Genomic DNA, 26323 nt, shown 5'->3' with positions numbered 1-26323 from the left:
GGAAGTGACTCATAGAGTTTAGTGTCAAAGAGATTTGAACCCATTCCATGTCCATTGCCTTAGAAAATCCATTTCTCAAAAGGTAGGTTCAGGGAATTTAAAACATATTGCTCTCTTTTTTCCCATTGACTATTTGTGTGTCCATGGTCAGGTCCAAGCTATGGTTTGTGGTTTATTAAGATTCATAAGGATTTGGATATATCTGTCATAGAGAGTAACAAAGTTGCATCAGTAAAGAAAGAGGGGTGGGGAAGGGAGAAAATGAATGATTATTGTTTTTCAGAAAAAAAACTGAGAAAAGCTTCAGGGTGTATAGGTTAGAAGACTTAGTAAATGAAAAGGGATCCATAAATTTTATGCAGGTTTTTGGATTTATACATGTGAAATTTCATTCCACAATAGTATTTGTTAATGTGGGCAGAAAAGAGCTGTGTTTAACTACATTAATTACATTAAATGTGCTTCTCAAAAGACATTTTAAGTTATATTAAAGCTAGGTTTACTAGTTTTACTAAATTTTAGCTGACTTAAATGGCTATTATCAAAGTCTATATTAAATTCATCTAAATGCCATTGTCTCCTTATTTCTTTCTTGTTTTTTTGTTTTTGTTTAGTTTTTTTTTGCAAGGCCACCCCTTCCTGTGTTCTTTAAAAGTCATCAATGCTTCATTTCTAGAGATGTGTATTTCATCTAATATGTTTTATCATTTCTTTGTAAAAAGTGCTGTTGAAATTTTTTTGTGAAATGAGTTTTTCCTGTCACTTGTACTTATTATTGCATGTTTTTGATAAATACTTCTTACTTTTCAGAGTGCCTGTTTTTCAGTCTCTTCAGTAGTCTTTGCCAACATTGCAGGTTTAATTTTTAATTCTTGTTTTAATTTCTGTTCTTTGATTTGGAACACATTTTGTTGATAATTTGGATTTCTTTTCTGAGAACAACCTCTGACCTTTTGAAGGGTTTAATTTTGGGGTGAACTTGGGACTTAAGTCCAAATAGACATGAAATCCTTATTGATCTGCTCTTTTTTATCTTCCCAACATTTCCCTGTTCCCCAGAGAACAGTTTGACACAAATGGATGTTGTGTGTGCACGTGTGCACACACACACACCACACACATAACACACACACACACACACACAATATCTCTTCAAAGAAAGAAGATTCGTTTTATTTTCTTTCTGTCATTTTTCTTCTTTTCTAACTTGGGGAACTTCATATTTTTATGGGATTATGTTTAGGAAAGTGTGAGCCAGATAGAAAACTAATTTCTCATAATCTTGTGAAAAATGGATAACTTGACAAACTATAGGTATTTTCATTTCTAATGTTTTACTGAGTGATTTGGCAAACATTCCTTTGGCAAATATTTAAGCAGCCCCTTGTTTAGGAAACTTGGGGTTTAGGAAATTTGGGGTGGGTAGATAGGAATATCCAAAAATGATAAAACTATTGTCATAAGAAATTCTAATCTAGTAGAGTAAATTGAACAGAAATACACTACAGACAGGTTTTGTCAAGTTTCACGAACCTACCTGAATCCTCTGCAAGAGGGCATTACTTGAAGAAAATGACTTTAAGATGGACTTTGAACCACAAATAAAATTCTGTTAGCCTTTTGTCTGGGGAAAGATGTCTGAGGATTTTATTTACATATATACACACATACATTTAAATGCACTATTTGAATACTGTTTTTTTGTTTTTGTTTTTGTTTTTAGATTTTTGCAAGGCAATGGGGTTAAGTGGCTTGCCCAGGGCCACACAGCTAGGTATTATTAAGTGTCTGAGGCCGGATTTGAACTCAGGTACTCCTGACTCCAGGGCCAGTGCTCTCTCCACTGCACCACTTAGCCTCCCCTTGAATACTGGTATTTTGACAGATTTTTAAGGTCCAACTTGATGGTATTTCTGCGACAGTTGAGTTTGGAGAGTTCAACTTGGGTAGTTGAGCTTAGTATTGCCTTCACCGGAATCATTTTAATTTTTTTCGTGGGAATCATTTAAGCAAATCTCTGAAATGTGTATTCTACTGATAAATTATTTCCTTCAGCCATGTATGTGTGCTGTTATCTGGAACATATTCTCATAAAAAGTGTTTATAGAATGCTTTCTTTCTGTTTGACTGTATGTTATTAAGGGGATAGATCTTTTGAATGCTTTGCAAAAAATTAATATTTAAAAAAAACTAAGACATTGCTAATGTCCTTTTTTATCCCTGTAAGATCTTATTTACATCAGATTTTTTATGTCATATGTTTTTGTTAAATAATCAAGTAGCATTTAATATATAACCAAGCAATTAATGGTATCACCACTGCCTTAGCTTTTGCAGGGTTGACTAGCAGGCTGGCCAGGTGGCCTGAATGGTTGTGTTCGATGTTTTGAGCATTGGTGGGAGATGAGAGGAGTTTGGAGTGTTGAGCTAAGGTGAGAGGAGTTCTTTGGCTCTTGCTTATTATTTTTTTGAATGATTATGAATTTCCATCATTTTCCACACTACCTTTAGTAGGCCTTTCTTCCCCAGATACAGATACAGCACCTTTTATGTTTTGAGTCTTTGCTGTCCAATAAAAATTTGCTATCACAAAATTGAATTACTTCTATTTCTTCCTTTGACCTTTTATTCCTCTGCCTCTGATTATGCTTGAGAGCGGACTGAGACTGAGCCTTGTGGTGGTTATGCTTCTGCCTCCTTTTGACACTGGGCTTTCATGTAAGTTTATTTACCTGGCCACTGGGTGGTGCAGCTAGGCTAGAGCACTTTCGTTTCAGGGGAAGAGGGTGTCCTTGATGGCTGATCAGAGGCCAACAAAGTCCTAGCATTGCCTTTCTGCATAGGGATTGTGATAGAGGCCCTTAAGAGTCCTGGGTTCTTGCCTGTTCTATAAGGTTAATTGTGTAAAGGTGAAAAGGTGGTGGATTACTCACCTAGTTGAGGCTGGAAATTGTGTTGTCTGTTGTTACTTGCACCCAGGATAAAGCTTCGGTGAATTTGGGGGCCCTTTGCAGATGAGATAATAAGCATTTCTTAAATCAGTAGTTAAGCTGACTTTACATGTTTGAGGAGGGTTAAAGTAGAAAGAGAAATTAAGTAGAAAAAAATGTCGTTGTAGGACCTGATTTTTGTTCAGTTCTGCTCTCTACCACCTTATGACCTTGGGAGGTCACTGGATCTTTCAGGCCTCATTTGTGTGTTCACATGGTCTGTGAGAACCCATGAATAGTTAAGTTATTCCAGTTAAGCTTGTCAGAATTCCTTTAACTTGGAACTTAACTTTTTTTAAGGGCATAATTTCTTTTCTGTGTTATTCCTTCTTAAATGGTGAGTTATTCTAGCTCTTTAAAAAAAATACTACCTCCCCCCAGCAGATGATGGAGAATTGGGATTCCTGTGCTCCAGGTCTTTTTAGGAGTACTTAAATCAGGAGTGGTGATTAACCTACAGTAAGCATTTTCTATTAGGTAATTAAAACATTTTTCATCCCTCTTTACCTATTTTGTCATTTCTTTAACTCATTGTTTGCTTCTGGTGCACCATGTACTCTGAACATGGTGATACTGCAGTGGTAATGCAGTCCCCTGCAGCAGCTGCCAGCCCTGTGGATACAGGGTGTTCAGCCAGTTTAGCAGCCTCTAATGTGTGATTTCTGGGCTTTAAGCTTTTTCATCAGTTACTAGGACTGACAAGTTTTGATTCGTATCCTTTAAGGTATACTTTGTTGTTGAAAATGTCAGTGTGGATTTGAGTGTCTGACGAAGGCTGCCAAGCAGATTTGGCATATGATTCCCTTTCCCACCCACTTCCTGGCAGGTGGCTAATTCCAGACATAGCTCCTATTGCAATGACAGAATTACTGAAAAACCTAGCCCTTAGGTAGAGAGGGAATGGGGGAGAGTGTGACCTTTGGAGGGCAGAAGAGATTGGTGGTCAAATTTTATCAGAGCAAAAAGGGAATGAAGTAGTGGCTGAATCTAACCTGGGGGAGAATATTAATTCACTTTTTACAGAACAATGTCTTGTGGCGACTCCATGAAAAATTCTTATTTCTATATTGAAGTTGAAGTTCCACACAGATAGTGAACTTGAATGGCCCTGGGATGTGAGGAAAAATTTATACAGAATTTCTTGCTTATCCTTCTAAAATCTACCTCTAATTCAGTTTCTACTCACTTCATGATTATCTGTTTCAGCAGATGACTTTGCCCTGTACCTTTTCTGAGGTCAAGGCCATCCATTGTGAACATTCTATTCTCTAACATTGATGACTGAACTCAAATCTGACCTACACTTTTGGTAGATTTACTATATTTATTTAATTTCTTCTTCTCTACAGATATCAGAGGTTTGCTATAAGGGGAGTCATGGGCAATTTGAAGAGGGATGGAAAGGTTGGCTCTGCATCTGTAAATACCTATTTGTGATTATGTAACATAAATTTGTGGTGATCTCAGTACAGATTTCATTCAGCAGCATGTGTTGAGTGAGGCTTGAAGAATAAAATTGGTGATGAGGGTGTAAGGGAAGAGAACAACCTGTTCTAGAAAGCTCTAGATACCTCTAGAAAGGAGTATCTGATCTAGATGTCAAGTAAGATTTTATGATCTTCAATCTATGACTCCAAGTTCCTTGATCATTTCATACATTTTAGAAATTTTTGTGCAAGTTTTTTCACATTAGTTTTAAATAAATTGGTTTTTTTTCAGTCATTTACCAATCTTTCTATGCATATTTATCATCTAAATTCAATTTAATTCTATCAACACTAGAAGAACTGTCATTTGCAGGATGCCATGTAAATTTTGGTTTCAGAGAAAGTTTAGAAGACTAACTACCAATAATGATTCCTGCAAGGTGAAGAATGAGAAATGTAGAGGAAAGGGATGGAGGGAGAGTTGTATAAAAAAGAAAATGGATATGCATTAGAAAAAAACTTTTCAAGTGGTATTTATTACAGAACTAATACACTGGAATGCTTGTAATGAAAATGAGCAATTTCACATGCTGATCTTTAATTTTTAAATAGATATTTGATAATATTTCTCAGTTCCTACTACCCACATCTATTTGGGTACATTTACCCAATATTTTTAGTTTCTTATAGACCTGAGGCATGTTCTTTGTTTTGTTTCTCCCTAGTATATGGATGCATTTAGTTTCACAGAACTATGTGCCTTATGTATTGTTTTTCTTTAATGTTTGCATCTTCCCAATGCCTTGTACTATACTCTTCATAAAAACATGCCCTTATTTCATTTCTGCAAGCTTTTCACTAATGCCCATTGGTTATTTCTTGTTCTACTTGAGTCCCTTAGGAAAAATGGTTTGTTTTTTGGGGGGGGTGCATAAACTTCGAGAATTCAAACCAAAAAGCTTCTGTTTCTCTCTTTAGAGAAAAAGAGTAGATTAAATCTTTTGATTTTAATCATTGTAGAGGGAGTAGTCAGTTTGCAGCTGTTTTAAGATTTACAACTTGTAGTGCCTTGGGGGACTGAATTAAAGTGACTTTCCTATACACCTTGAATGTGTCTGGGTGGGACTTGGGATTTTTGTAACTACTCTTTCTTTCCCATCCACCCTGGTTCAAGAAAGGAATCCAAAGTATACTGATACGCACTTAAAGGCAGTATCAGTGTAACCAAATACAAATGATTAACTGTGCACCAAGCATGTGATTTTCTCTACCATTCTCTCATGATATGAAGAATACTGAGAAGCCCACAAGGAGCAGAATGTATGCTCCTTGTGGGCTTCTCAGTAAACATGCCACATAGTAAGCTTTTACGCTGACTGAATATTGCTTATTTAGTAAATTTAAATCTGAATAAAAATTCATAATAAATTTGAGAAATGTAGTGTTACTTAGACATTTTAAAATGTACATAGGGAATAAAAGATAGTTTGCTTATTTATTTGCCAGGCAATCTGGGTTAAATGATTTGCCTAGCTAATCAGATGTGTGAGAAAAAGGGCTCTTTCTGACTCCAGGGTCCCAGCACTATCCACTGTGTCACCTAGTTGCCCACTGGCAATTTTAAATATACTTATTAATCTTACTTTTTTATATATGAAATTAGTTGTGTGATTTCAGTATGTCATGTAGAGAAATCAAATTCTGAAAAAACAAAATGCAGGTTATGTTTTTGCTAAATTATTCCTTTCAGACATTATTTTGGTGCTGGATCATTCCTTGAATTTCAGAATTAAAAGAATTAAAGACCATTTAGAGGCTCAAATCTCCCTAAGAATCCTTTCTGAAACCTTGATATAAATGGCCATTTATCCCTTATAAAAATGGTTGCCCCATTTGTAAAATGAGTAAAATGCGAAAGGAAAATCTGACTCCTAAAGCAGCCAAGAAAGCTATATTTGGGTATAGCTCTGATTCTGATGAGCCTTAATATTCTTCAACTGGTGTTTCCCAAAATGTGCCCAGCACTGAATACAATATTCCAGATGGTCTCTAGCCTGGGGCTTCCCCATTTGTGGAGACAACCCAAAACAGAATCTACTTTGGGCATACTACACTGCCCATTAGCATTATGGACTTGAATTTGAATTCCTCTAAACTTCCTTAGATCTCCTTATATTTTCTCATGTAACACCTGCCATCTTGATATTGAGAAACCAATTTTTTTTAATCTAAGTGTTAGATTCTCTTTTTCTTTATTGTTTTTACTTTTCCTAGTTTTCCCCCAAAATTCTTGCCTGAAAAGAAATTTGTCTCTGCTGTCCTTTGTACTAATTCCCTGTAAGTTTTGTGTCACCTGCAAATTTGAAAAGTATCTAGTTTATATCTTAAGCAAATAAAAAAGGACCAAGTGCTGTCCTGTCTTCCAATCTTGAGGTTAAAATCTGACTGTTTGGTTCCAGATTCACCTCTGTTATAGCATACATAACCTTACTCTTTCATCTTAGAAAAGAGTGGCATATATCTGTTTATCTCCAGCATTCCTCAGAGCTACTCATCTAACTTTGTTAGACAATGTAATGAGCTACTTTGGCATAACCTGTTTTCATGATCTTCCTTTTCTATATAGTCTTTGTTTTTATATAGACTTGAAGTCAGTTTCAGAGTATATTGTATAAAGAGACTTCTCTTCCCTTTTTTTTTTGAAGATCGAGATTTTACCTCTCTAGTTCTTCAAAAGCAATGTGATACCTTATAAAGAATTCCTTATGAGTGAGATGAACAATGTTCAATTCCTACATGTACTATATCGTTCATCATCATATAGTGATTAAAGGCCCGCTATGTCTCAAACATTATGCTAGGTGCTATGACTATACATGCACTCAAAAATAATTACTATTTTTTCACAGAGCTTGTCTGGAAAAACAATATGCACATACAAAAGAAATACAAAATTAGCATGAGCAGGTAAGGGGAAAGAGGAAGGGGCAATAACAGTTGATGGGGGGAAGGGTCAAGTTAAAAAAGTCATTTTGTATCAGTATAAAAACATACAACTTATGTACAATCTGCTGTTTACATAGGCTCTGAATACATTTGGCTTATGGGAAGAGATTAACTTGTTTTTTGCTTTTGCAAGGCAGTGTGATTAAGTGACTTGACCAAAGTCTTAAAGAACTAGGTTATTAAGTGTTTGAGGCTGGATTTGAACTCAGATCCTGACTCTAGGGCTGGTGTTCTTTGAATTAATACTTCTTACTTAAGGTTACAAGGTGATCCATGATTTTCTTGTCAAAAGACCCTGAAATCCTCTCATTTGACCAGTGACCTGCACTGAGTAGTGCAGGTCCCTTTTGTCTGTCCTGCTCTAACTCCTGAGATAATTGATCATATCATTCATCTCCTGCTTGCAGTGTTAGTTTAAGATTTCTTCTCTCCACTCCAACATGAAGTTTTCCCTCCTACCTCCCTATTTCTTGCACCCCCAGATATTATCTATCTGGATTCTCCTGACAAACCTCTGACCTCATTCGTTTTTCTCCTTATCATGCTTATCTTGGTCTTTGAAGGATCTTTATCCTTGACTCTCCTCCTTCCTATGCTACTTACTGAACTCTTCTGAGCACCATTCTCACATTTCCAACTTACTGCGGAATCAACTTGGATCTTGCTCAGAAATCTCTCAAACTTAGTATTTCCAGAATGCAACTCATTATCTTTTCTCAGATCTTTTCTCCCTCTTACTGTAGTTCTTTGAGTTGTCTTTTTTTTTTTTGCCAGGCAAACGGGGTTAAGTGGCTTGCCCAAGGCCATACAGCTAGGTAATTATTAAGTGTCGACCGGATTTGAACTCAGGTACTCCTGACTCCAGGGCTGGTGCTCTATCCACTGCGCCACCTAGCTGCCCCCTTTGAGTTGTCATTTTTAAGCTACATCCAATTCTTTGTGATCCCATTTAAGTTTCTTGGGGGGGGGGGCAAAGATGCTGGAGTGATTTGCCTTGAGGAAAAGGAGACAAACATGGTAGGTGTCTGAGACTACATTTGAACTCTTAAAGAGGAGTATTAACTCTAGACCCAAGTTACCTAACCTCTTCTTCCTTATTTCTATTGAGGAGACTGTTCTTCTTCAGGTCATCTTCCATCCCCTGCTCCAGGCCTTAGCCAATAAATTGCCATTCCATGTTCTTCACAGGGCATTTTTAACTTGAATTTTCACTTTCTTAACATTTGCCACAATCACCATCACCTTTCCTTAGGTTACTCTCATAGTCTCCTATTTGGTCTTGTTGGATCTAGTTTCTCTCTTCCACATAGTGACTAAGGCCTTAGACCTAAAGGTTAGGCCTGACTGTCATTCCCTTTGATCTAGAACATTCTGTGCTTCTCGTTCTGCATTTCTGTAATGATGATGATGATGATGATAATCACAGCAATAATTGTAAGCCTCAGTATTTTACAAATATTTTATTCATTTCTCTACAATCTTAGGAGGTTAATCATCATTCCCATTTTACAATTGAGCAAACTGAGGCAGTTAAGTGACTTGCTAAGGGTCACAGAACTATTAAATTTTATGACAGATTTGAACTCTTCCAGAATTCCAAGTCTAGTATTTTGAATTTACTATTTTAACTTCTTTTAAAAACCCTTTCCCATCTCTCTGCTGTTAAAGATTCAGCTCAAGTATTGTTTTCTTCAGGAGACCTTCACCTGATCCCTGTTCCTCTTTCTTATCCCCCTCCTTGCAGGTATTTATGTGGTATATGGACCATATCATTTATTTGTGAAGTGTTTTATCATCCACAAAGAATAAAAATTCCTTGAGAATTGGGATTGTCTAGAGTAGGAAAGAAACTTTAAGGGATCACTTCATCTGGCTCCATTATTTTATATGAGGATGCTGACGTCCTGGAGGTTGTGTGACTTGCCAAAAAAGTCCAGCTTGAAGTTTTCTTTATTATATACTCAGCAAATAGTCAGTATATCCATCTTTTACTTGAAGAATTCTGTGACATGGAATCATTCACCTCCATTTCATTGTTTCCCCCTTCTAGACAAGAAGCTACTTTTTTTATTATCCCTTTCTACTTCATATACTATTTCTTTCTGATCAGATTTGCTTTGGTTTTTTTTCCCCTGCCCTGACTTAACTTTTATAAAGTCTCTCTGAAATGCCAATTAATCATGTGATCTAATGGTATCTTTTTATGTTGTCCTGAAATGCTATTTTAATATTATTTACAAACATTATCTTTTTGCTTCTGACTGCATTCAGTGCCCCTTTTTTTGTCTTTTCTTTCTTCCTTAATAAACTCATGTTTACTAGTGAAAACAAAAAAGAACTGCTCATCTTACCCCCCCTCCATCAAAAAGTGAAAAATCATCTTGGACAATTTTTAATAACTATAACTTAGTTCAGGTAACTTGACATTTTTGTTTATCTGTTTATCTATTCATTTTTTTAAAATTTTTTTTGCAAGGCAATGGGGTTAAAGTGGCTTGCTGCCCAAGGCCACACAGCTAGGGTCTGAGACCTGATTTGAACCCAGGTACTTCTGACTCCAAGGCTGGTGCTTTATCCACTTACCCACCTAGCCACCCCCTGTTTATCTTTAAGTATTGAAATTGTGGAATAAAATTTTAAAGGATTCTTGAGAGATATTGGTGCCTCATTTTGTTAGAAAAATCCGGGAATTTGGAAATTGGAGAACCTAGATTCAGATAGCAACTTGATGACCTCTTCTAGCAAAGATTGTGGGATCCCTTGGATGTGGTGTAGAAGGTATTCTTTGTGACATGTTAGGCCTTGAAGGTCACTTCTGAAAATTAACTTTTTAATATTTTGTATTATATTTGACTATGGAGAATTTCATGTCTTCAAAATCATAGTCTAGTAAAATTGTAATACCTTTGTTGTTTTACATACTTCGCCTATGTAAATAACTTTGGAATTTTTAGTGAAAGCTTCAATTGATCAGTGCTTGCTGCTCCCAGGAAACTTACTTTTCTTTAATGTTTCAGTTCTAGATAGTGTGATAGTATCTTATAGTAGGTATAAAACTCAGAATAATCTGTATTTCATGTTACATTGTTTTAATTGGACATGCTCACTTTTTGAAGTTTTGGAAAATTAATCTGTTCTTGAAGTATATAAGTGCTTATTTTATATGCCAGACACTGCCATGGGGGATTGTCTTTGAAGTTTTTTCTAATATTTGTCAAGTCATGATACCAGATTTTTTTTTATTTACTTTGGGTATTATATTATAGAATTATTCAGTTGTTTTTTAGTGTTTTAGTTTTTCTCCCTCATGTCCCTGATATGACCCAGCTAGTTATCCTAACTGCAGTGTTTCCTGATCATTGAATTCAGTCTATTTCTGTTTCATTTATTTTATTAATAGCAATGTATTGAATTTTTGAAAATGACTTTCCACTAATGACTGTAAATAATGAAGCAGTATATTTAATAAGGCCTCAGAAAAGAAGCTGAGGGATGCTAGTTCTCCATCTGTAGCTCACATTTTATTTGACTTTATTCTCTCTTTTTTTTTTTTTTTAGATTTTTGCAAGGCAAATGGGGTTAGTGGCTTGCCCAAGGCCACACAGACTTGAGAATTATTCTCTCTAGGCCTGTTTATTCCTCTTTCATAAAATGGGGGGGGGGGGTCCAAGGAGGTCTATTTGTGATTCTCCTGCTGAGTTGGGAGTGGCCCACAGAAAAGTATTGACAAATTAATATGATGGGGGCACAGTCCATGTTTTAGAAACTCACAGTAAAAAACCTTAAGATGCCTAATATAATCAAATAGTCTACTTTCCTAATACTTAGTGTGTTCTTTAGCCAAAGCCTGTCAGTCTTAAGCTCATAAATTTTGACTACAAGTGCCTCTAAAAGCCCAGAGCAGTCAACACTTTCTAAGGTTTAATCTGCTCTTGAAGTATTTAAGTGCTTACTTTATATTCCAGACACTGTGCTAAGAAAGCTTGGTATCCCACTCTTCTCTTGAACTTCTTTCCTCCAGCCAAACTTTCCTCTTTTCCTTCCCTTGGAGTGTAGTATTGCCTCACACTCTCCCTTAGAGGCCCAAATAGGACCTTCCAAAACTTATTAGCTGTGGGACTGGAGGCATTGCCATAGTTTCTTCAGCTGTGACATGGGAATAATCACAACACCCATCTCCCAGAGTTGTAGTTGAGATTAAATGAGATAATATTTGGAAAGCATTGGCACATAGTAGGTGCTTTGTAATTGTCCCCCCTTTTCCAAAGTTCAGTCATCTGACATGCCAAATCCAGTGGCTTTTTTTCTGGATCTCTCACATCCTTTGACAGAGTTGGATACTCTCTCTTAGTTTTCTCTAGGTTTTCAGGACACCACTCTCTTAGTTATTATGCAGGATACCTGACTGTTCCCTCTAGGTCTCTTTTGCTGTAAACTCTTTAGTATCAAACCTTCCAAATGTAGGTATCCCTGAGAATTCCCTCCTTAATCCTCTTTTCCTTCCATACTACTTTATTTGGAGATCTGATCCACCCAAGGATTTCATTCCCATCTCTGCTGATAATTCTCAAATCTATTCTTAAATGACCTCCAATCTCTAACTGCCTTTAAGACTAGTTGAATGAGAAGTGCAAGTCAGTGCCCTCCTCCCCCACCATTCCCCTCAGGCTCCCTTTCCTACCTTCTTTTTTTCCTCTAGACAGCCATTCCATCTTCCTAGCCCCGCAGGCTCATAAGCTTGAAGTAATCTTGGATTCTTGATTATCTCTCCCCTTCCCTGGGGTTGGACCCCCCCCCTTCAAGGTCAAAGCTGTTGCTGAGACTTATTTTCTTTTTCTTGACATTTCTTTAATTGGCCCCTTTTACTCTTGTGACATTGTCCTAAGGTTCCTGCAGACCCCCTCATCACTTCAGACCTCTCTCCCCTCCATCCTCCATGCACAAGTTTAACCATGTCATTCCTTTTATTCAAGGACTAGGGAGTACAAAATCCATTCAGTTCCTTTCATAACTCAGACCTCTCCTACCTTTTCAGTCTTCTTATATTTTACTCTGGACATGTCCTCTTTGATACCAGCTGGCTTTCGGGGTGATCCATGAACAGGAGAATTCACATCTCAACTCTGGGCTTCTTCTCTGGCTTTCCTCTTCCTCCATGCTTGGAATGCTTCCTCTCCTTGGCTCTGATTACTGACCTCTCTGGCTTTCCTTAAGTCCCAACTAAAATCCCGCCTTAATTCTTGAATCTTCCCTCCATTTGTCCTATATCTAGCTTGCTTTGCATATTGGTTTACAGGTGCTTTCTCCCATTATAATGCAAGCTGCTTCTGAGAGCTTGTCTTTTTGTTTCCACAGTGTTTAGCAAATAGTAGAAATTTCGTAGATTGATGCTTTTATGTTGCATATACACAATTAACTGTTTAAAATCCTTCCAGAACCTTTTGCCTAGTACTCACACTACCTTCCAGCCTTTTTATTTTATTTTATTTTTTTAAAAGGTCTACAGATATGATCTCATATAGGTAGAGAACATTTCATGAGGAAATGCCCTCTACCAACCAATACATATTATCCAACTCTACTGTTATTTTAGAGTGCTGGATATCTAGAGCACTGAGAAGTTAGGTCCTTGAAAAAGCATCTTCATCTGTTCCACCCTTTCATTATATAGATTCAGTTATCAAATAAATTCACAGGACTATTTGTGTCCAACCTTTGGTAGTGAATTCAGAGCTTGTATTACTCTGATTAGCCACAGTCCAAATACACAGAAACTTGTCTATAACATGGTGATATGCTTTTGGTCTTCTTCCATAACAAAAGGACTAGAACCAACCAACCAACCAACCATGTTCCAGGAATTGTGTTTAATTGCTGGGATTACAGAAAGAAGGAGAAGACTATCCTTACTCTCTCACAGTTTACAGTCTAATTGAGGGAGACCAACAGGCAAAAATGGAACTGAAAAGGGAAAAGGTACCTGGTCACTGGGGCTTGACCAGAGCAGAGTCAAATCTTAATTGCACAGTTGGTGGTGGCTTTGAAAGATTTTAGCTCTCTGCCTTCAACTCTCCACTCAAAGAGGGTGGAGGCTTCTGAAAGTGCTGGTAAGGGTGGGAGATGGGGAAACAGACCCTAAATTAAAGTTAACTTGAATAAACAATCACATTGCTGGTCCATGTTATAGTATGGACTCGAATCCATTGTCTTGTTGCTCTGAGATCAGTTCTTTTGTCCTCTTTTTCTATCTTCTATTTAATAGTGATTTTTTGTTTTATTTATGTTCTTTGTGAGGATTATTAGGGCAAGTAAGTGGCACACAGTGGATAAAATGTCCCTCCTGGAGTCAGGGAAACTCATCTTTGTGAGTTCCTGTCTGTCCTGAGACACTTAGGAAGAGTTGAACAAGATTAAAGATTAAAACAACTGAACATCACTACCACCACCACTATCACCAAAGGCTTATCCCTAATATTGTCATTTTTTAAAATAAGAATTTATTGATAGTAAGCAAAATTTGTGTAAGGCTAGGTATAATAATTTTATATCTATTGATAAATAACACTCTCCTAGACAAATTATAGTTATAGTTGAAAATATGCCTAGTGAATTCAAGTTTCTTGCTTATTCATTTTTGTAATTATTGTTTTAATTTTTTAGGTGGAATCTTTCATTTTAGATCAGGATGATTTGGAAAATCCAATGCTGGAAACTGCTTCCAAGTTACTTTTATCTGGTACAGCTGATGGTACAGACCTCAGAACTGTAGACCCTGAAACACAGGCTAGATTGGAAGCTTTACTTGAGGCTGCAGGTACGTATTTGAATCTTGAATAAACTTTTAGGTATAGGCAGTAATTAAGGGCTGAGTGTTTCTTTTTAAAAAAAAATTTTTTAGAAAGATTTTATTTATTTTGAGTTTTACAATTTTTTCCTCTATTCTTGCTTCACCTCCCACAGAAGGCAGTCTGTTAGTCTTTACATTGTTTCCATGGTATGCATTGATCTAAATTGAATGTGATGGGAGAGAAATCATATCCTTAAGGAAGAAAAATAAAGTAGAAGAGATGGCAAAATTACATAATAAGATAACTTCCCCCCCCCCCCCCCCAATTGAATGTAATAGTCTTTGATCTTTGTTCAAACTCCATGGCTCTTTCTCTGGATACAGATGATATTCTCCATTGCAGACAGCCCAAAATTGTCCCTGATTGTTTCACTGTTGGAATAAGCAAGTCCATCAAGGTTGATCATCACCCCTATGTTGCTGTTAGGGTGTACAATGTTTTTCTGGTTCTGCTCGTCCCTCCTGGTTTCTAATATAGCAATGGTAGAACTGAGTATTTCTTGAACAGTATCTTTCCCCCTTCCAAATCATACTTTTAAGTTCTATTCCTTTTCCATAAACATTTTCAGTTATCAGCATTGAAAACTTCCAAATAAGTATGCCGAATATTAATGCTACAATTATAGAGATTGAAATGTATTTGACTTTTTTGAATTGATGTTTTTTAAAATAAAAATAAATCATAGGATGTCACATCTTTTTACAAAATGATGGTAAACATTTTTTGGTAGAAGAAAATTCTAGTTAAATATCTAAAAATAATTGGAATAAGTAGAATTTTGAGCAATTTAAAGAAAGCAGTTCAGGCTACTCAATAACAACTGGGAATATGAAAGATGACTGGCATAAATTCAGCTACTCCTTGAGTGACTATTTTTCAAGATGCTGCTCAATATTTTTTAATTTTCAAAACAACTGTTCATAATTTTGGTGGAGTTTTTGAATAAGCAATTTTTTGGACTCTTGATTTCTTTACTTATTAGAACTGCTTCTAGAGGAAAATCTACTTCCAATGAAGTCTTTCTTTGATTCTACAAGATTTATTAGTATTAGAAAGTCTGCTCTCTCTAATTGCTCACCCCTCTGCAGAATACTCCATTAAATTTTTGCCTGTCTCCATTTTCTGTTTTGAAGGCCACACTGACTTTTGATCTATTTTGTTTGGATTTTAAGTAACTTGAATTTCACTTGTTTTTGCTTTTGATGTGTCCTGATTGGCCTGATAAATCACCTTGAAGGAATTGGCAAATTATCCACAGCTGATGGTAAAGCCTTTGCAGATCCAGAAGTGCTCCGGAGGCTGACGTCCTCTGTTAGCTGTGCCTTGGATGAAGCAGCTGCTGCCCTAACCCGCATGAGAGCTGAGAGCACTGCAAGCACTGGCCCCGCTGACAAGTGAGTGAAGAAAGGACTATGCTGTTCCTTTGTGTATCCTCTGTTAGATGTAGCATTCAAATACATTCTGACTCAAAACATTGCCATCTTCTGTGCATGGAGAAGTTGTGTGGAAGAGTGGAATTTTGAACACTCATGAAGGGAATGTAGGGTTGGTAGCTTTTTTCTTTCATATAATTTCTGACACCAGAAAGTTACACTTTTATTTCTCTTTAAGGAACAATCATCTGTGGTTGTTAATGTTTATTTTTTTAATTAAAACCTTTAAAAAAAATTGGGAAAATAGTAGGGTGTTTTAACAGTAAATAAAAATAGCCTGTATAGAAGGAAGGAGGCATGTTAAAAAAAAAAAACCTTCTTTTTAGTTTTTGTAGCAGTTTTGAGGAATGATATTTCTATACTCTAAAAAACCCTTCCCTGGCTGAAGATGGGTTGGGTGGAATTCTAAAGGATTGTCCTCAGGAAAGGATTAAGGGAGTGGTAACCAAAATTGAGATAAGAGTTATTGGACTTTTGATCCTTCTAAAGGATAGTCTTGATAGTCTTTGGTTGAGGTGACTTGCTCCACCTTACTATTGCAAAATGTTGATAATGATTGGTTGGGGGGCAGGGGAAGACCCTTTTCATTCCTTGAAGGGTGTGGTTCAGGAGGGAACCAAAAGATCTGTCCATTTTGCTAGGAGGCTAGGCTCCTTTCTATACATTATACTACAGTCCCTTCCCTCAAAGGCGCATACATTCTGAGGAAATAACATGGGAACAAATCCATACAAACAAGATATAAGGTAAATTGGAGGTAATAGCATGGGTTAAGGCTCTAGCATCCAGGGAAGTCATGAGAGATTTCTTGCAAAAAGGTGGGCTTTTAGCTGAGACTTAAAAAAGTCTGTCTAGCCAGGAGAAAGAGAATGAAGGAGGGAATGCATTCCAGGCCTGTTAGTCAGTCTGAAAAATTCTGACTTGAGAGTTTTTTTAGAAGTTCTGCTTAGGAGGCTGGCATTGCTAGATCATGGAGTAAAGTCTGCGAAGACTTGAAGCTGGGGGTGGGGGTTAGGTTATGGAGGGTAACTTTAAAAGCTAAAGCTTAGGGCACCCAGCTTTGCAGTAGATAGAGCCCTGAACTTGGAATTAGGAAGACTCATGATGAGTTCAAATCTGACCTGAGACACTTAGGGACTATGTGACCCTGGGCAAGTCACTTTATATACACTATTTGCCTCAATTTCCTTATCTGTCACATGAGGTGGAGATGGAAATGGCAAAAAACACTCCAGTTTCTCTGCCAAGAAAACCCTAAATGGGGTCGCACAGAGAGTTGGACACGACTGAACACAAGACAAAACGACAACTTAGAAGCTTAACAGAGGATTTTATATTCAATCCTTGAGGTAATGAGCCACTGGAGTTGATTGAATTGGAGGGTTGGGTTGGGAAGTGGGATGTGAATGTTTAGCTGAGAGGAGGGAGGCAGCATGTAGTCTTGTACCAGCTTGGTATGTTAGTATGGGGGGAGTAAAGAAGGAACAGTGTCTAGAGGGGTAGAGCCCTTGTCCTATCCTCTGAGAAATCTTTTCAATCAGACTAACAATTTGATTGAGCAAGCATCAAACTTGAATTTCCTTTTACAGGAATTCCAGTAATCAGCTTTCCTTTTGTGCTAGAAATGTACCCCATAAAAGATGTAGACTGTGTATTCTGAGGTCTTGAAAGCCACATTAATTAAATCTCTATATTAGGAAGAAAGAAGAGACTTTCAGCAGTCAGTCACCATAGACAAGCCAATACATTTCCTTTCATTTTAATTTGTCTACTTTATTTGACCTCCCATCTTAAGAACTGTCTAGGAACCTAGTCTGTGAAATTTGCCAACAGTGGTAAGTGTCAGAGCAGAAAATGGGGGGCATATGTCACAAAAGTAGAAGTAGATTGGATATGAGGGGGCCATGGGGAGACATTGAGAGGCTAGGTAGTGCATTCTTCCACATTAACTGGGAAATTGGGAACATGGGAGGATTTTTGAGTAGGGGAAGATAAGATTTCAGTTGGGATTATGTTTTGTGTAAAGTGTCTAAAAGACACCCAGTTTGTGAAGGTCTTTGGATGAGTGGAGCTTTGGAGAGAGATTTAAGATAGGATAAATTGATCAGAAACTCCTGAGCATAAATATGATAATTGAATCTGGGGCTGCTGCTGATACCAAAGGAAGATAGAATACTGGGAGAAGGGGCCTCTTTACAGAGCCGATCCATCCAAAGACACTGAGTAGTGACTGACTGGTTTTGGAATATGATCTCTAAAACTGTTTTAATGTTGTGATCTTTTCCTTGTTCAAGATTTCTATATTAATATTAACTCAGATCATCTAGGGTTAGGAAGAAATAGCAGTGGTCATTGGACAACTATGCCTAATTTGAATTATCTCCCTAAACCAGAAATTGTTTGGATATTAAATTTTTAAAAAAAATTTTCTATTAACCCTTGGATTTTTTTTCCCCCACTGTGTCTCAGAATCTTTCTTTTGTAACTCCAATGAAAGTTTATAAAGGGTTTTGGAATTGTTTGCCAGTTTATGGTTACAATCTATTTTGAGTAGTTTACTCCTTTTCAGATGGAACTTCTTTTGATCCCCCTTTATTTCCATCCTATTTGTTTAATTTTCCTATTGTTCTGCACTGGAATAGGTTTACCTTTCTCCTTGCTTTGTTATTCTTAGTTTAACATTCAAAAATTACTGGCCTGCCATAGTAAAGACAATCCTGGGAATACTTGAATATAGTGACTGCTGGGATTGGCAAGGTTGAAGAGGCAAATCAAAGGCTTTTGTAAGGTATATTTTAGTGTTCGGTAGATGCAAACCAATACCAATATTATTTCACCTTTTGTTTGAGTCTATGCATTTTTAATTTGCTAGATTATTGTAAACCCTGAATATAGGACTTTTATTTGGTGTGTAATTGCCTCATGTTAAAATTGATTGGGTGGCCTAGTAGTGGATAAAGCACCAGCCTTGGAGTCAGGAGTACCTGGGTTCAAATCCAGTCTCAGACACTAGCTGTGTGGCCTTGGGCAAGCCACTTAACCCCTTTTGCCTTGCAAAAACCTAAAAAAAACCAAAATTGATTGGAAACCCTGAAAAGAAGATGTGATTATAGCTATGAGGAAACTTTTGACGTGTCTTGATTAGGAAATATTAGCTTAGTTTTTTAAAAATAAATTTATCTTTCCAACTACATGCAAAGTTAGTTTTCAACATTAATTTTTGGGGGTAAGATTTTTGATTTCCACATTTTTCTCCCTTCCCCTTCTCCTTGATAGCCATTAATCTGATATGTTACACATGTATAACTATGTTAAATATATTTCCATATTAATCTTGTTGTGAAAAAAGAATCAGAATAAAAGAGGGAGAAAGTGTTATAAAACTTGACCTTGCCTTCAATACAAATAAACTGGTTTCTAAAGCTGTATATAATTCTCAAAAGAGAAGACCGATTTACACAAATGAAGCCTTAACATCCCAAACCTACTGGGGATACCATCCATAAGACAGTAGCCAGGCAAGCCCCTCATCTTTTTGAATGGGAAGGAATAATCTCCAAAAAGATGTCTTTTCTTTAATTGCCAACCTATATGAGCTACCTAAAGATAACTCTCCAGAGATACTTAAGTTAAATAAACAACTTCCCCATCCCTAACTACAAATGTTTCTTTTATACTTACTGAAACTATATCCTGATGCCACTTAAATTGCCAAGAAGCTTCATTTCTGATTTTCAACAAATATAGGAAAGGCTTGTGTTGTTTTAGAGAAAGAATATGCTGTACTATAAGGAACTGAGGGAAACTCTTGACCCATAAAGCTAGATGTCACCTGGAATAAATTGTTGTCATAGAGGAATGAGCAAACTACCTGATAAAACACTTGGCCAAAATTTATCTCAAATAACTACATTTGTGGTGGCAGAAACACCATCCCCATTGGCTTCATAGTTACTCAACTTTCTGTTTTATACCATGAGGACTTTTCTTGGGGGGGGGGGTTGCAAGGCAAACGGGGTTAAGTGGCTTGCCCAAGGCCACACAGCTAGGTAATTATTAAGTGTCTGAGGCTGGATTTGAACCCAGGTACTCCTGACTCCAGGGCTGGTGCTTTATCCACTGTGCCACCTAGCTGCCCCTATGAGGACTTTTCAAAGCTGAGTAAAATAGAAAGCAGCATGAAGGTAGATTCTATGTATGATAATTTAGCAGAATATAGACTTTTCTCCAAAAAAGAGATTTCTGAACAGAGAAGATAAACCCATAGACCAAAGAAAATTGATCTTATTCTAGTTTTAGAGTTTATTCAGACTAATACAGTAAAATTTAATAGTTACATGGCACTTAAAGAAAATCCCTAAATTAATGTAGTGGGGTTTTTTTATTTTATTTAAGGCAATGGGGTTAAGTGACTTGCCCAAGGTCACACAGGTAGGCAATTATTAAGTGTCTGAGGTCAAATTCTAACTCAGATACTCCTGACTCCAGGACTGGTGCTCTATCCACTGAGCCACCTAGCTCCTCTTCCCCCCCAGGGGGGGTTTCAAAAGAAAGACCAGGTCATGGTAGAATGTGCAGGCACCCAAAAACTAATTGTGATCTGTCACATGATGGACTGTTAATTTGACTTGGGAACATAATATATTTCTGAGCAGAAATTCTCAATATGCTTACTTTGTATGCAGTGAAATTCTGAAATTTATTCCTTTAATAGTCGCAGTTTGGCAGAAGCCTGTTCAGAAGGAGATGTCAATGCTGTTCGAAAGTTGCTAATTGAAGGGCGAAGTGTGAATGAACATACAGAAGAAGGGGAAAGCCTTCTTTGTTTAGCTTGCTCAGCTGGATATTATGAGCTTGCACAGGTTGGTACTTTGAAAGATAATAGATTATGTTACCTAGCTTTTTTTTCCTATTAAGTAACTCTGAGCACTTTCAAACCCTTTTAAATTATTTACTTTTTAAATTTTGCATTGTATTAAGCACCTGTTAATTAAAGGCTCAAGAATTCTAAATCAAGAGCTTGGACACCTGCTGTTGCCAGTATAACCTTGTAATGCTCTTTTCTCTTCAAGGTTTTGTTGGCAATGCATGCTAACGTAGAAGACCGGGGCATTAAAGGCGACATCACTCCTTTAATGGCTGCTGCTAATGGAGGCCATGTTAAAATCGTGAAATTGCTGCTGGCTCATGGGGCCGATGTCAATGCACAGTCTTCAACAGGTAATTGTAATCTCTTGCTCAACCTTCCAGAAAGATAACTGTTAGTTAGCATCTGATAGGTTGAAATGACCATTATCAACAATGTTCCCTTTACTCAATTTGTTTCTAAGTTGCCCATTTGCATAAAATTGTCCTAAACATCAAGTTACGTTCAAAATACATCTTGAGTACAACTAACTGCTCACTTATTTGTTTATTAAAAATTATTTTGCCAGTGATGGATAAACTAGCTTTTGGACTTGCCTTGGTAACGGGGTGGAGGATCTGTTCATCTTGTTATCAGGTCATCTGTTCTTGAGGCACCTTAGCAAATTTCTCTAAAATCCTTTGGTTTTGAAAAGATTTGGGGGGGAAGGAAGATACCTAATTCCCTATTTTATAAAACGATTGCCCACAAGACTATGATAAATGCTGTAGAAACTTCTTGCTCTTAAGTCATTATTTTTGACCAGATTATATACTTTGTTAATGAATATTTTATTTTCCAATTATATGCAGTAGTAATTTCTATCTGTCATTTTTTTGATAAGGTTTTGAATTTTACAATTTCCCCCCACCCCCTCACAAAACAGATTATATAATTTCTTCTTGAATATGTTTTGGTTTGACTGTTTCTTGTAGCAATTTCTTTTTAGAATTCATTTTCCTGTGCTTTTTTTAAAAAAGCATTAACAAATTATAAAAGATTCACAAGTTGAGATTTGTTAGTAATTATGGTTTCAAACACTTGTTTTTTTATAGCCAAAGAAAAATGTCTTCATTCTGGTGCATCATAAGACTTTTTAGTTCATGTAAACTTTGACTAACCAATGTTATCAGTCATGAATCTTCCATAAAATAACACTGTCTTGGGGCGGCTAGGTGGCGCAGTAGATAGAGCACCAGCCTTGGAGTCAGGAATACCTGGGTTCAAATCCAACCTCAGACACTTAATAATTACCTAGCTGTGTGGCCTTGGGCAAGCCACTTAACCCCATTGCCTTGAAAAACAATCTTAAAAAAATAGCACTGTCTTTGAAGAACAATACTGTGAACTGTTGGGTATGGTTGAAGCCTACAAAAATCTAGTCTTACTATTTATTATTTATTTAAAAATTTTTTATTCAAGTCAGTGGGGTAAGTGACTTGCCCAAGGTCACACATTTAGCTAAGTGTCTGAGGCCAGATCTGAACCCAGGTCCTCCTGGCTCCTGGGCTAGTACTCTTTTTTTACTGCACCACCTAGCTGCCTCCTCCCCATTTGTTTTTTAAAAATTAAAAAGCATCAGAATGAATTATTCTGTCTTTACTATGGTAGGAAAATGAGATAATATATGTAAAGACCTTTGCAAGCCATAAAGTACTATAATAAAATGTTTAGCTATATGATAAATAATAACTATATAAATTCAAGAGCTAGATTTCTTTAGAGAAATAGTTGGAGGTGTTTAGATGGTAGATTTTAAGGCAATAAGATCTAATGTAGTTTGGATTTAAGACTGTATTAACTGTAACATTTCCTATAATACATACACACACAAATAGATAAACCTATCATTTCAGTTCCTTTGTTAATTTTTAGAAATTTTTTATTTATTTTTATTATAAATTTTCATTCACTTTTTCTTAGTAACTTTCCCCTTTTTTTCCCTCACCAAACCAGGAAATACAGCACTCACATATGCCTGTGCTGGAGGCTATGTAGACGTTGTAAAGGTGCTCTTGGAATCTGGTGCTAGCATTGAGGACCATAATGAAAATGGTCACACTCCCCTTATGGAAGCAGGAAGTGCTGGACATGTGGAAGTAGCCAGGTTGCTGCTGGAAAATGGGGCTGGAATCAATACGCATTCCAATGAATTTAAGGAGAGTGCACTTACTTTAGCTTGTTATAAAGGTAGAGTATATATAACCTTTATTTTAGACAAAAAAATGAAAATTTAATTTTGATTTTTCTTCTACCATGTTATTTTTAGTAAGAAATAAAATGTAAACATGATATCTTATGATATAGTTACTTTCTAAATAAAAGTGCTTGAATTGGTTCTCAGTGAATGAAAATTGCTTCTAGAGTATAGATTCAGGTATAGACTTCACTTTCGATTGATCAAAGTCAAGTAAAAAATTACAGAGCTAATCTTTGAACTACAAAAAAATGCTAGGAGGTTTGTTTTCTTTAAAAGAATTATCCATTAAGAGCTAAAGCACCAGATGTCATTGATACTCAGTATTAGTTGATTTTGTGGTTCTATGAATGTGCTCGTTGATTTATGATAATTGACTTGCTTGATGGGGAAAAGTCATGTGGTTGCAGTCAGTGACAGATAGTGACATTGGCATTTTTGGACCCTCAGCTCAGAAGAAATGGGCAAATCCCTGGAGTGTCTGGGCACCTCATTGGCATGCAAAAGTATCTTAGAGACTACTCTAGTAACAATAGTAGAAGCCCAGAGTTGGGAGCCTAGAGAGCAGTGTTCTAGTCCTGGCTCTGCTCCTGACCAGTCACCTGTGTCACTACGAGTCACTTAACTCAGGTTGTATTTCAGGTTAGACCTGAAATACAACCCCTTATAAGCAACTTCACACTGTCAATATTGGGGTTTTGCTGGGTCAGAGTAGCACTGTGCCCCTCACTGAGGATATCATTGGACCTCAAAGGTCCACTGGAAACCACATATGGTGTTGTAGCACAAATAAACTTGTGGTTTAGGAAGACTTATTCCCCCCCACCAGCATTGGAATCAACAGTTCTCAGTAGCTCCAGTGTCTAGGCAGCATTGCTCTCAAAATTCCCTAAACTACTCCCAAAACCACATTGAACAATCACTGTTGCATTAGAAGCAAGTTACAATAGAATTCAGTAAATCTTTACTGATGATATTGGGAAAAGCAACAAAATGAGGTTAAACTTACTTTAGAATCCATACTGAATTTCTTGTAGTTAAAGGACAAAAAAACAGGTTTCTGATCTCGGGGGGGGGGGGGGGTTGTGTGTGAAAAATATAAAAGATTTTTAGGGCTCAATATGATAAAATTCTTCCATAGAGGTTTTCTAATGAACCAATGGAACTGACATTCAGACAACTTGAGATGAATTATTTTTGGACTTGACTAAAATTGGTCAGAACAAGTTGTTGGAATAATTTTGTGATTTCTTGGAAAACTCAATTCATTACATTGTCTCTGCCTGGAGTGTGGTGATAATGAGATGGATCTCTTCTTGGTAATTTTCTACTCTCACATGTATCAGAGAATGAGTGGTGGCTGGGCTGGCCTCATCTTAAGAAGCACCTCTAGCCTTGGCAGAGAAGGGTGAAAGGGGCAGGGCAGTTCTGAGTGTGCAGGAAAGGCTGAGCCTTCCCAGCCAAGGCGAACTGCTGAATAGAACTTTTGGAGGATTAAGACTTGAGCTTAGAAGAAGAGATTGTTTTTGATTTAATAATTAATTGTAGAGAAAATTAGTGATGTTAACCTGCATATAACTGCATGCTTTGCATCCAGTTTTATGAGAATGAGCTTGACAAGGGACTTGTGAGTTTTGTGGTCCTTATGTCAGATGAATGAGGAATTTTTTTTTTCCTTTTTCCATATTTGTTTGCTATGATGAACATATTAGATTTAATAATACTCGAATGAAGTTATTTAAGACTTTAATTCTGGAAATTAATAAATATTGTTTTGGCAATTTGTTATTCAGCTCATTTATATATTGGTTATTTGAGATTTTAAAAGAATGTTTATAGAAAAATTAAAATATTAAATATTAAATTAAAAAGCATTGTTACTGAAAGGTGGCTAGAAGAGGGAACACCATCAGAAGGAAAATTATTCTAATTTGGACTTCCCTGGTAGCAGGAAAAATGAAATTTTGGTAGCTTAATTTGGTCTTTTATAAATTACTTGCCTTTGCTTGACTTGACTGCTTTTGTAATGAAATTCTACATTTGGATTAAACTCAACTACTTTAATGGTTTAATTTTTAATTTAATGGTAACTGTTCTTTTTGCTTTATTCAGCTGGTGAGTGAGGGGGAATTATATATTTTTTTTTAAGTAATCTGGTCTGCTTTTGGTTTAGGTCACTTAGAAATGGTGAGATTTCTGCTAGAAGCTGGTGCGGATCAAGAGCATAAAACAGATGAAATGCACACTGCCTTAATGGAAGCCTGCATGGTAAGACTGGTGAAACATAGATGATACACATTGATTTCAATCAGTTAGGGTGAAACCTATATAGTCATTGAACATATTGAATGTCTTTGCTTTATAAGAATACCATCAAACAGGGCAGCGAGGTGGCACAGTGGAAAGAGCACTGGCCCTGGAGTCAGGAGTACCTGAGTTCAAATCTGGCCTCAGACACTTAATGATTACCTAGCTGTGTGGCCTTCGGTAAGCCACTTAACCCCATTGCCTTGCAAAACAAACCAAAAAACCCCTATAAAAACTTAAAAACAACAAAAAAAGAATACCATCAAACTATTGCTACTTTTCTCATAGTATTAATTGTAGGGCTAATCCAGATAGTTTGTATATTTCCATTATGACCTAAATACAGTTTGCTTCTAGCTAAAGAGCCCTGTATGTTCCCTTGTCTTTAACTTGACTTGTTCATGATAGATTTAAAACTAGAAATGTTTTGGGATGCATTGTCTAAATTGGACTATGTTAACAACCACAATAATCTTTATCATTTTAAGTCACAAAAATTATGATGAAGTGCAGTTACAAAGAGGAATACATGTAGTTAAACAATCTGGTTTGTGGGCCACGAAAGAAAAAAAAAATGTAATGCTGCCTTTTTGTTTTGCAGGGGTGAATCTGATGATCAATTCTTCCCCTCACATTTTGGCTTTTTCTGCTTTTGTTAAGCTTAGGAACTCTGAGATGAGGGCCTTTGCGGTGCTTATTTTCCACTGTAGGCTTCCTCCTTTTTTATGGTGGCAAGACTTCATAATATTGTATTTTGAATAAGAATTCATGAGCAGAATATCTAGTAATCCATTTTTCACTTTAGTTCACCAACAGGCTGATAGGACTGCTAACACTGGCTCAGGTCTTCACTTCCTCCTCCACACTAATTTGCGCATAAACTGTGAGGGGCCAGGGAAAGGAGGCCCTCCTAGGGTTCCATAGGAGGGACACCATAACCACTCTGTCACCATGGTAATCACCTCTTGACAAGGCCTACATATAGAGCACTGGGGACATTGAACTGGGCCACTAGATAGACGGTCTTTCCATGTCCTCTACAAATTAGTATCCCTCTCTCTTTCCAGCCTTATCTTATGGCAAGTTTTACACCCTAGCCAAAAATCAACTCAATGTCCCTCAGCTGATCTCCCACCATTTATTTCCCCAGGCTTATTCTCCATACATGGGAAGTTGTTTTATTCTGCCCTTTTTCCTTTTGAAAACCCA

The 26323-nt window shown here is 36.8% G+C and overlaps 1 protein-coding gene across 6 annotated transcripts in view; it reads left to right on the top strand.

Moving 5' to 3' along the window:
* ANKRD17 (ankyrin repeat domain 17) overlaps positions 1 to 26323 on the top strand; it is a 129391-nt gene that overhangs the window by 24207 nt on the left and 78861 nt on the right. For 5 of the 6 annotated variants that reach the window (XM_074228440.1, XM_074228443.1, XM_074228442.1 and 2 more), the window contains exons 2-7: positions 14084 to 14237; positions 15509 to 15665; positions 20419 to 20566; positions 20777 to 20924; positions 22567 to 22800; positions 24981 to 25075. In XM_074228440.1, coding sequence (XP_074084541.1) covers positions 14126 to 14237; positions 15509 to 15665; positions 20419 to 20566; positions 20777 to 20924; positions 22567 to 22800; positions 24981 to 25075 — 894 coding nt within the window. In that variant the 5' untranslated portion in view covers positions 14084 to 14125. The other variant, XM_074228441.1, reaches the window with a different exon arrangement.

Source organism: Macrotis lagotis, chromosome 3 (genome assembly GCF_037893015.1).
Source record: "Macrotis lagotis isolate mMagLag1 chromosome 3, bilby.v1.9.chrom.fasta, whole genome shotgun sequence".
Lineage (NCBI taxonomy): Eukaryota > Metazoa > Chordata > Mammalia > Peramelemorphia > Peramelidae > Macrotis > Macrotis lagotis.
Note: the sequence above shows the minus strand (reverse complement) of the source record. Positions and strands in the feature narration are given on the sequence as shown.